This window comes from Watersipora subatra, chromosome 11 (assembly GCF_963576615.1).
Source record: "Watersipora subatra chromosome 11, tzWatSuba1.1, whole genome shotgun sequence".
NCBI classification, from domain to species: domain Eukaryota; kingdom Metazoa; phylum Bryozoa; class Gymnolaemata; order Cheilostomatida; family Watersiporidae; genus Watersipora; species Watersipora subatra.
Window position 1 is genome coordinate 13,807,342 of NC_088718.1, and position 12,629 is coordinate 13,819,970.

Here is a 12,629-nt window from a genome sequence, read left to right on the forward strand (position 1 = left end):
GTCACAGGCATTTTGTGAATGAATTTAATGGGATTTACGAGGGGGAGGAGCTTGCAGTCCAACGGCTCCTTTGATCCGTGTAAATTGTCCGACAAGACTGGCGGGATCGCTTAGATTATGACGTTGCGTCCTTGTTGGCCATTGCTGTTCTTCATGGTAAGACGTATTCATTTTAGCTCTGGCCAACCTATGAGCTCACGCTCACTAACTTGCTAATTATCTTAATCACCTGTGCGTAGATTTGCAATTCTGCTAGTGGTTTATTAGCCCACATCTTCGTTCTGTAGCAAAACTGGTGTGTTTGTCTTCCTATCAGCAAGATTGTTTTGGCTAGCAACATTCACTGGTCAGTCTTCAAGTGTTTTAGCTTTTATGTTGCATACATATGCATTGTGTCTATTTTGCATAAAATATATAGCTAAGGTTGTTGCCAAATATGTTTTTGTTACTAAGCTAACTGTTTACTTCTATTCCTGCTAAACTAACAATCACAGCAACTAATGATTTCTTAGCTTGCATCTTTCTATAGCCTGTCTCATGTTTGTCCTAACACGAACTACATAAATGTGTGCAAATCGAATGTTTTATTTATCAACTGCATTGTTTCTTAGGCGATGCTTGGTTGCTGAGCTCTACTACTATTATTAGATTGTGCTGGAAGGATTAGCTGATGCGCTGGTAGTAGAGCCTTGCATATGAAATTATTTATTATCTAATTATTCACATATATCATCCAAAGCTGTATCATTTTATGATGAAATTGTTGACTGTCTGATAGGCAAACACGCATTCACATAGTGCCACACAGATTGGTAATATTTGCCTGCGTTGTTTATACAATTGCACTTGTTAACGTAACTTTACCAGGACAATTACAGGGCAGCAGAATAAACAATGACTCACAAGCTTTGATTTTGCATTCTTTAACGACATCACCTTTCATGTGAAATCACATGGAAAACATTTTCTGCTGGCAGCTATACCTATGCAAAAATTTATGTGATTTTAACATTCAATTTTACAGATGAAACGAATCTAGGAGACTGCGAAAGGCAGCCTGCTGCAAAGAAAGAACAAAACAAAAATTTAACAAACAATCTGATCACAATATGGAGTTACTGTGCTGTGAAGCTGGTGAAAATCTGAAAAGGGCATATCTTGACCCAGTTTTTATAAATGACAATCGCGTTCTTGAGAATCTACTTAAAGTTGAAGAGTACTACACTATATCGTCAGACTACATGAAGTTCCAAACAGACATTAAACCTTTCATGAGGAAAGTCGTCACACAGTGGATGCGAGAGGTTAGTACGATTATACCATATCATTCACAGCAAAACATTAACTTTTTCATGTGAAATTGGTGTGAATGCTTTCTCTTGTCTTATGTAAGCTAAACTCAAGTCCAAAGGCTTTTATGTCTGGACTGTTGCTTGTGTCACTGGAAAAGGCCAGTTTTATCTCTCTATCTATGAGCAGAGCTGGGAACCTTATTGTGTGGTCAAACAGGCTATAGGGACACCCATCAGGGATAGCAGTCCATTGACTTGACACAATGCGCAGCTTGTTCTGCTGTGAGAGGGAGCCATTATCTCACCTCTGTTCTCAGGCCTTGCTCTTCAAATCCTATTATGGGATGGTCTGCAAGTGCCACTTGTCATTCCGTCAATCACAGTTTTTCGTACAACATTAGGAGGCTCATTGGAGTTGTCCCGGCTTATCTACAGTGCTATTTTTTGTCCAGCTCTCATATTTAAAAATGAGCGTGCAAAAACTTTTTGGTAAATTTTTTTCAGGAAATATCGATATTTTTCTATCATTTGCGATTGTTTTTGATGTTTGAGGTGATCTGATTGCGGTTTCAAGATTGAAACCGATAAAACATAATCATGGTTAGAACGCTCAGATTGAGCGAAAGTCTGTCTATACCGGTATCTGTTGCGTATAAGTATATCATCTGTTGTATATATCTGTTGCAAAGAGACACATAGAATAGCGATATCAACTACAGCAATGATAACAACTAGTAAGTCATTTTGGAACGTATTTTTCTTCTGCGCGTTTGAAATAAAGTCGTAAAATACTTCTCTTTCCTACAGGTGTGTGAAGAACAAAGGTGTGAAGAAGAAGTCTTTGGACTTGCTATCAACTTCATGGACCGATTTCTTGCAACGTACTCAAAACTACGTAGAGACAAACTACAGCTTTTAGCTACTGTATGCATGTTTATCGCTTCCAAACTGAAAGAAACCTATCCTCTGTCGGCAGAGAAGCTAGTAATATATACAGACAACAGTATAACCCTCCAGGAACTGCTGGTATAATACCTTTGTTCCCTCTAGCCCTTGATTATTACCATGAGTGTTCAGCCTTATTGTTATTATATGGAGTAATCTGGCGTTAGCCTTGAGCACAAATTGGGAGAAAATAATTATTTATGCAGCCATGTATCTAGCTCGTGCTAGAACTGAATAACCGTAATTGATATGTGCGAAAAGTAGGGTGATAACTGGTATTCTTTAGCCTAAAAGGCAGGTTTTTTAATACATCTCATACTTATTACCGTAGTCAAAACGCAGTTTACTGTTTTCTGAAGATATAACAACATTTATAACTAATTATGTTATTTTATATCCCTTGCTACTTTCCTAGGAGAAGCTGTGGTTAGAGTCCTACATGTCAAGAAAGGCGTCTGTCCTTGAATTGCTCCTGTGCTAAGGGAGACAACTCGGACAGAAAACCTAAGACTGGCAATGGGGAAGCAACCTCAGTACCCTTGCAAGAAAATTCCTAAAATGTCTAATCCAAGCAATTGGATAAGATCATGACACAAGGGACTTGTCTGACTACAGCAGAATATTCTTAACTAACCTTTCTAGTAAGAGTAGCTCTATGGGCTTGTCTCAAATCATTCATCTGGTGCGATTATGATTACCGTAGATGACTAGGCAAAGAATGCTAAGTCTTGTCTACCTGTCCCACTGTCCCTGTCCAACTTGCCATTTGTTCGAATTTTTTTATCAGGTCTGGTGTATTTCTCAACCATTTTGAACCAAGTTTGGTTAATTTTGTTTTCTGGTTATTTGAAAGATTTAACTGTTGATGAGTTGGGAGTGGACAGACGACTGCAGACGGCATATCACAAACAAAGCTACTTATTCCAGTACACTCATGCAAATCTGACATATGGCCAAAATAGCCACCAGTTTAATAAGTATCGCTGCAGTGCGGTGGTTGGCTCGTACCATTAATCATTTTTTGTGGTCATGGACCCAAGCGCAGGCTATGTAACATTGCTATAGGTCATCTCCTCAAGCCATTCAGACTTCCACTCAGTTTAGTTAAATAGAAACATATTTTTTAGTGCTGAATCTCTACTGGTAATCATAAAAATTAGACGCGTTTTAACATGTAATGGCTATTTTCAATGTTAAAATGCTAGCTGGCTGCCAAGTGGGGGGAAGATAATTTGACCTCGGTGGCAAGATTTGATGTAGATTGATAAAATAATTTTAAGACGTGAAATCAAGTATCTGATTGAACACCATTTACTCGTGCTGTCTGCTGTCATATTATATGTGTCGGAAGTTGATTTTCCACGCTATCAATTTCTCTTTCAAACTGAAAAGTATTTAAGAACAATTTTTAATGCATTAGTTGAGTCGTGTTGACATATCGATGGTAAAGAGAGCTGGCGGTCAGAGCACTTGTCCTAAGAGTGTTTTCAACATTATGTATGATATGTGGAGGACAGTAAACAATGCAACCCTATATATCAGCTGCCAAGCAAAGCCCCTTATTATTCGTGCAAATCAGTGATTCAACCATCGACTCTCAAGTTTGAACTAAATATCCTGTGTAATGATAAGTGATGTCTTGTAGCATTTCTTTGTCCAAGTCGAGAAGCCGTGCAAGTATTTGATGGGCATTTAAATATAAAATGTTACCACACAGACTCCTGTCATGCAGATGACGATTGGAGGTCTGTTGAAATGCTTTCACAATTCCTATTAATCTCCATTTTAGCGTGAAGCATAAGTGAATTGTTTTGAGATATTTGCTCATCATCTGACTTCCCACGAAATTTTTCTATAACATTTGTTCCTCTCCATCAGCGAGATCTCAAGTGCTCGTCAGACTGAAACTTTGTCTGCTGCCTGCTTCCTCGTCTTTTGGCCTCGTTCCAATATTGCTCGTAATTTATTTGGCCCGTATTTGTTTTGTTAAATTCTTTTCGTTCCAAACATTTTACAAATTATATTTTAGTTATGGTTTACTGGTTTCAAGAAGAGACTTGGTAGGGGTTCAGTGAAGGGGGAAACTGTTTGGCAAGTTGAAGCTAGTTGCCGCTCGCTGTCTGACAAAGATTGTCCGTAAACATGAGATTAGCATTTTTATTAACATGATACCGAAGTGCATTTTTAATTAATGTGCTTTAAAACTGGTTAAAATAATAAAAAATATTTTAATGACCTACTTCGTATGTACATGTGTATGCAGTTAGCATCCCTTGGCAATTGAAAAACTTTCACATCATGAAAAAGATATGGTCTTTTGGGAATTAGAACTCATAACCTCCACAACTAGCACCCTTTCGCATTTATGGCAGAACAAATTCTTTTGCGTATAAATGCTATGCTTATATAAAAAAGATATAAGGAATTAGACCATAGATCCATAAAGTTAACAGAGTATGTTGTGACATTTAAAATAAATTCATTCAAGTGTAGAGTGTGGCTCACAGAGTTACCAATAGCCTGTGGTCTGCTTGCAGGATTGGGAACTGCTCATACTCTGCAAACTGAAGTGGGACATGAGTGCGGTGACAGCCAATGACTTTGTAGACCAACTCATTCACAGGTTGAATCTCTCTCCTCCAGTCCTTGCCAGACTTAGGAAAAGTACGCTACACAATCTCACACTCTGCTCTCTCGGTAAGTCACTCGATACAACGCAATCTATGACTATATTTTTCTATTTCTTTAGTCGATTTTAAGTATATAGTTAACTATGATCGATGGTTTCCATTGTTTATAGTCACTGCCCATTTACCTTAGTCTATCCATGGTTGTTTCTCCGGTTAGTTCACTCTGACATCTGACATTCGGTTTACGCTGCTATCAGCATTTATTTTCATGGTGGTAGATGATTAGATATACACGAGACATTACAGTTCCCATCATGTACTCCTCACACTTTTGAAAAAAATAGTAGTTATCGGTCTTAATTGGAATGCATGAAGCGGATGATTACCGATTCAGGTGGGTTCGTTGACAGTGACAGTATATCAGAAAAAATGTTTTAATGTTTTTAGCTACGATAACCCGATGCTTGCCTTGTAATAAATGCATTCCGTTTTTGTTAAAAACTTTTTATTGGACTTATTAGTCGGTCTTCAGTAGTATACTTGCTAGTCAGTCCCATATCGCTGGGAGCGGTATAGAGCAGATAACTCCAAATTTATGTATACGCATAAGACTAAATGCGGATAGTCAATTAGATAGATATTCCAAGATGAAAGTTTTTTGAATTTTTCACATTTAGGGTACGTGGTAGGGAATCTGACACCGCTCCAAGTTTTTTTATTCATATACTTTTTGCCTTTTATATGGCATGTAAGTTGCATTCTTTGCGTTTACAAAACTAATGTCTACCCGCTCTACGCCTGGTTTGGTCTCCAACTGCTGAGTTGCTTTCTCTGAAACTAGTAGATGTCAACTGTTGTTTTGAGTTGAATCTGTGGCAAGAAGGTATCGAAAGTGATTGCTCAACTCTAGTGATGAGTTATTTTGACTCCAAATGTTAACCTGTCTCTGGCCTAGCTGAATTCCTCACTCATCTACATGCTCCCCTGCATTGCTCTCACTCATTCCTGATGGTGTCCCTCCTATATCTTATCAATGTTTTGTTTGCTTGACTACTCTGTGCTCTCCTGTCAATGTATACCTACTACCTGACACAGGATTCATCCTTCTCTCGCCCACTCACAACACTCCATCTATATTGGCTCTCTCATGCTTATCTCTTCCTTCTATCACCTTCTATGATTAGCTCTGCTTTGGCGGGAAGAATTCCCCTGAATTTTTTGCTGGCTCCTGGCTAGCCGATATAATTTGGTAATGTGATGGTTGAACTTTTCCATTTGTTTTTGTGTTTTTGCTTATGCAACATTCATTAAGTGAACATAACTTGTGAAGTTTACAAAAAACCTTTTCTTGTAAAAGGAAACAAAATCATTTGCGATAATGGACAGAACCTGATCTATAGCTGCCATATACGCGAGATGAATGTATGTATAATCATAGTGCATTATGGTATTATTATGGGTATGCATTGGTAGGTAGACAACAAGAACTCAGAATTGCCCTTTGAGCGTGCATACCAGCATTTCATATTGCGTGGAGCCCAGTTCAATTATTGTCCAATCAACCATCTAACCACCGACCGGATATGTTGGTCAGCTATATATAGTGCAACGTTCCACCAGCCCACAACCTCAAATATTGTATTTCACAAACAACCTTTCTACCATCTACAAAGATTTCTAGAGAGATGCATTGTGAGATGGGGGTAGCCTTTATAGCAATAATTAACGAAATAATCAAGGATATCTTAAGCCATCTGTTCTGGCTGAGTGCAGTCCTGTATAGATTGGTTCCAATGTTTATTTGTTTTTTTGTTTCAAATTTGAATGCTTTTCGACCGTCTGTCTCCACAACCCATTCTATAGTTGTTTGCTAAGTCTATACATTGCAATTCATTTATTCAATTATTTATTCCTACACCCCATATTCCTACACCCCATATTCCTACACCCCATATTCCTACACCCCATATTCCTACACCCCATATTCCTACACCCCATATTCCTACACCCCATATTCCTACACCCCATATTCCTACCCACCATATTCCTACACCCCATATTCCTACACCCCATATTCCTACACCCCATATTCCTACACCCCATATTCCTACACCCCATATTCCTACCCACCATATTCCTACACCCCATATTCCTACACCCCATATTCCTACACCCCATTTCCTACACCCCATATTCCTACACCCCATATTCCTACCCACCATATTCCTACACCCCATATTCCTACACCCCATATTCCTACACCCCATATTCCTACACCCCATATTCCTACACCCCATATTCCTACACCCCATATTCCTACACCCCATATTCCTACACCCCATATTCCTACACCCCATATTCCTACACCCCATATTCCTACACCCCATATTCCTACACCCCATATTCCTACACCCCATATTCCTACACCCCATATTCCTACACCCCATATTCCTACACCCCATATTCCTACCCACCATATTGATTCTTACATCCCATAATTATGTGGTAGAAAATAAGAAACCAAGTTGCTTGGTTAATAAAGGACCCATTGATCAACAATAGACAGACTTTGCTGGATCAGGTTAAAGGTTGTGCGTTATGTTGGCGTGTAATGCAAATGCTGTAATGCAAATGCTGTAATGCAAATGCGTCTGGACCAGAGAAACACCTTCCACACAGGGTATATCCAGTAGACGGTGCTTGGAGCAGCCCAAAGCTGGGTTTCACGGACTGAATCTCAGACTAACAGTAGCTCTGTAGTCGCACGAATAGACCTTCCTGCGATTCGCAAGGCTAAAAAATTATTACAATGACCATAGGAGTTGGCCAAGGTTGCAGACATACAAATCATAGCTTTGAATGAAAGTTATAGAAAACCTGTTACTTTTATACTATTCCTGTCTGCGAAAGATTCTTCCTCTGTCTGTTCTACACTTCCTGTGCGAGGAAGCACGCCCTCCTAACATGTCTACCTATCAAGTGAATGTTTGTTCGACTGTCACCGCACAATGGATCTTATTACAGATCGTTGAGGGTATGGTGGCTCATCAGGCTCGTCACAACAACTGGTCAGTGTGGCCAGGCCTGGCTATATACTGTGCCACTTCATTAGATATTTGCCTCGCTCTTCCCTCACCTCCCCACTTACCACAATCTCTTTCTCGGTCAACCTTGTTGACTCTAAGCTTGGTAACTCAACCAGCTGCTCAAGAATAGTGGACAATCTTTGATGCCTTTCATCTCGTCTCCTCGTGGTTTTTCATTCACAATCGGCTACCGTAGTATTGCGATCTGATCGGAGTCTAGCCAGAACAAGCTGATCCAAAATAGTGATATTGTGGTCTTGGTCTAGTCTTTTATTTCTCCCTGCACATGCCACATCTCAGTACGCTATGAATTACATAATGAAATACATTCGTAAACTGCAACACTCTTTTTCGTTTGTGAATATAGATACCTATAATACATATATGTACTTTTATTGTGAAGTTCATAATCATTTTTATGAAAAAGATTTTTTTACAAATGGTGTTACCAAAAATAAAAGATATTTTCATCTATCGAACGTGTTTATATGTGACTAGATTATGATTACATTGCATGATTCAGGGAGACCAAAATTTTGTTACAGCAATCACGTAAAAAGCTTACCTTTATCATGTTTTATGTAGGTCACCATTGAAATAAATTTTTTTCTTACCTTATAACGGTACTGTACTGTATCAGGACTTCTCCGCTAACACAGTTGATTTTGCATGCATATTTTTTGGTATATTTATCAGGTTCGGGCTTAACCCCCGGTGCCTTCATGTTCTCGTGCACCGCACTTGTATATAATGATTTCTTGCAGAAATGGAGTTCATGCGCTATCCAGCTTCACTGCTTGCCAGCAGTTGCATTTGCGCCGCACTTCCTACAATTCTTCCGTACACAGACCAACAGATCCTCAATTCTTACTACCTTGCACTTCATCGAATTATTGGCGTTGAGATCGTAAGTATAATCTCGCAACAATTAAAACCGTTTTATCATTTGCAGCAGTGTATTCTTTTTAGTTTTTCGTTGACTGAAATAGTAGATTGTATCAGTGCAGGGCTGCACGCATTCTTGCAAGGTTAGTCACAAGTTTCGTTGGAGTTGTGTACTCGCGTCATTTCCTACCCACTGTGTTAATCCCTTCTATTGATACTCGGTGCAAACTTTTTCTGTTGAAACTAGATACACCGAGCATCTTAAACAAATATTTGTGAGATGGTTAAGGCTTAATCGAACCTCGAAGCCGGCCGGCTGTATGGTCGTTTATCCTTTTACATGAATGGGGCATCATGCAGGGCAAACTCATCTGTTTGCTCCGATTCATTTAGCTCTTCGGCATTCTCTACGCAGAAGTATAACCGAAAGTCACATTCTACCCGAGGTTTAATGATAACAAACCGTCAAATTAAAAGCATTTGGCTATCCTCGTGGGTCGCGGGCGGGAACTGAATGAGGCGTCTTGCTATTGTATACACACACGACGCCTTGTGTTTGTTAAATCGGATTGTTGACACAACGGGAACCGTTTTTCCATTCTTTTGTTTTGTGCTTTTTAAATTCCGTTTACCCTAATTTATCATGTGATAATTGCAAGACAAAAACATTAAATGACAGCTTCTCTGTGAGGTACAGAACCATTTTTCTTATCACTCTGTCTAGCTGTCAGTAGGCTGGATGGGGTGGAAGTAGAGTAGGAGGGGTGAATTGGGGCAGTACCTAGGAGCGTGAGGCCTGTGTTATGTAACAGCATTCACCCTTTGCCAGGCGTTTGCAGATGATAATCATGTGCTTGCTTTCAAGTTGCCATTGTGACCAAAAGATGGTCAATTATCACTGTCCTACCAGCTCCTGTCTTCGAATCGTTATGTAATGACAGTACTCTGAGTGTTCTCATTGCAAAATATTGCCATAGTCTTCCGGTGCAGTCTCGGCGAGAATGGCTTAGGCCTGATATTCTTCCTCCTTTAGTCATTGTTTCCACGAAGCAGCTAGCAGCGAATCCGCAAGCTGGAGTAACCCGTAAAATGGAAACAGCACAAATCCACGAATCAAGCGCGTTTTCTTGCTCACAGATTTTTACTGAATGTTTCATGCTTGCGAAAGATGGTTAACGGCTCTTACGAAAATGCTGCGCAAGCTGTTCCGTTTTATACATTTTTCACACGCCAGTCATTGCTATCTTGATATGACGAGATAAGATGCCCCGCCATGACCTCTGGCATAGAATTCCTTATCTTTCTATTGACAAGGCGTCTGCATTAATACACAACATACGAACGTCTATTGAAACACTTATCACACAATAACACAGAGTACGCACAACTCCAAATCTGCATCATTCACACCCTGGAAACATGGTGTAGGGCTGCCCTTTGACGAAGGTCAACAGCTCGTTTGCAAGCCAATGGTTCTTCCATAAAACAAATGAGTGAATGGATTTGTTTTACCTCCAACGATTTTGTTCCATAGCAATACGTGTTAATAAATACGTTCTCACAAAATTAATATATGTTGACATGCATTGTCTTTGAAATATGAACTGGAATATTTCACGGTACTTTGTTATGAATCATAGAATACAAAACCTGTCATGTGAGTAGCCTTTGTTCCAACGGATGACTCCGCGAGTGCTCCGTACCTGCGAGCTGAGCAGTGCTAGCATTTTCTTGGAGATGTCGTCTGCCATTCTTTTCAAGTTGCATTGCACAGGCTGTCAAAGGACGTGGGAGCACTAATTTATATGTCGTGGTATTGAGCATGGGAACTCTACGTTATGTAATGTAATCCATTGGATATAAAACTCGGGGAGACACCGATAGCGTTGGTCGAATATTATCTCTGCGTACTCGATATCCGAATTGCGTAATACTCCTCAACGGGTTAAACATGCCGTGCTACTGATGTTTCACTGGGTTTTAGTCCTCCTACCATTCATCATTTTCCTTCAAAAATACAGAAATTAACATTTTCCCAGCAAATTTGATTCTCAAGTCTGAAAATCCTACGGTAATTGCAGGTGTTGCATATTTTTATTCATAGAAGTTTGAATAGTAATCCCAAAGTTCAAGTTGAAACATCTCGTCTGACTTCTGTATAACGCGCGATGGTTGTCATCGATTTTAAAACTTTGTCTTGCAGGATATGCTCAGGTCTTGTCATGAGGTCGTAAGAGAAGTCGTTGGAGAAAAGAGCGTTCTCTACTCTTCCTCCGACAAACAAGAGCCTGTCTCACATCCCGGTACACCTACAGACACTTTGGCTGTGAAAATATAGCATATAGCTGAGTACAAGCTAATGGACCAAATATAGCTCCGTGCAATGATTCTTCATAATTTTTGATTTGGCATGTTGCTGATCTTTAGAGTTTGCAAACCCGTTTGATATTATTGTTGTTACAGTCGAACACACGGGTGCTCATCTGTGTGTCGCGACTGGTTCGTCTGTGACTTTACACGGGCCATTCTTGACCATTCTTCGTTCTACTTCAAAAAAACAAAAATCCCAAAATTTTGTGCATTCGTGTTGCTTGGTCTTCCCTAGGTAGCCGTTTTCTTTTATCTACTCCAATAAATAGCCTCAGAATCATACTTATAGCCTCTGTTCCAACACACCACTGTTAGCTCACTCCCAACAGAGTCGCACCACCACTTGTTGTATATCACCAATTGCATATGAATTCCGTCGAACATTTTAGTCCTTCACTAGTCGCTGTGTAGCAATGCAACGATCTCTTGCGGTTTGGTGCGGTGAGTACTGGGCAGTTAGCCAACAGTGGACAGGTGTAGGAACAACCATTTTCATATGATTATGCATGTCAAACTAGCCCATACTGCCACTACCTAGGAATGTCATATTCCACTACACCTAGCTGTATCATATCCTTGACCTGTCATAGCTGCACAGCATTACGCTGCAGCTATGCGGGTCTCTCTGTACAAATTGTTATCATTTGGTGTGTCATTTATATTGGTTATTATCTCCCCTGAGCTGTGAAACTGGACCAAAGTGTAATGCAAATGGAATAGCATTCTCACTAACTTTTCATTTATACTAAAATTTTGTGTTGGACCATTTTGGCTGTTTACACATTTTCTATTTGAAATGTTCTTTTTTTAACATTGTTACCACATTTTGTTTTTATTTGTTAAAATCTGCAGGCGTTCAATTTGTGACGCTAGGAAATGCAATAATTTCTGAACTCGGGATACGGTGCAATGTTCAGAGCTCAACTCCGTGCAATCCATTTTCTTATAATATAGTATTTCTGAATAGATAAGGTGACTGCTCTATTATTATTATTCTGTACAGTTAAAGGACTATGCAAGCTCTTAAAAACCCATAAAAAAATAAAACGATCAAAAAATCGAAACCACTGTATCATAACTGATTAAAATATATCAGCATCCATAACAGTACCAGGTAAGATTAATTTATACTATGTACTTTATACGCACCTTTCCAATGTACCTTCTAAATAAGTTTGCTTGCAATTTGCCTGCTTGTTTAAATGAGTGATTCATTCACCAAATAGTAAAATTTAGCACCAAACACCCAATAGTAGAGAATGAAAACTGACATTTGCTTTTAAAACTTAATCCTTGGTTTGCTTAAGCAGAAATAATTGCATGAAGATACTAATAAATCACGATTGTGAATATGTTGATGAATTATCACTGTACCTACTGGCCAATTGAAATTGCTATACTGTTAACAAATCAATCGGATT

At 39.3% G+C, this 12,629-nt stretch overlaps 1 protein-coding gene across 2 annotated transcripts; it reads left to right on the plus strand.

Moving 5' to 3' along the window:
* Positions 1-86: 86 nt before the first annotated feature.
* Positions 87-12,184, plus strand: LOC137408178 (G1/S-specific cyclin-D2-like). Of its 2 annotated transcripts, none has more exons than XM_068094579.1 (6): positions 87-156; positions 1,025-1,304; positions 2,100-2,318; positions 4,775-4,934; positions 8,718-8,860; positions 11,042-12,184. In XM_068094579.1, exons 2-6 carry the CDS (start codon positions 1,110-1,112, stop codon positions 11,174-11,176), a joined length of 852 nt encoding a protein of 283 aa, XP_067950680.1. In that variant the 5' UTR covers positions 87-156; positions 1,025-1,109; the 3' UTR covers positions 11,177-12,184. The 2 variants fall into 2 exon arrangements, with proteins under 2 accessions (XP_067950680.1, XP_067950679.1); XM_068094578.1 differs by having other exon boundaries at positions 147-346.
* The last annotated feature ends 445 nt before the right edge of the window (positions 12,185-12,629 follow it).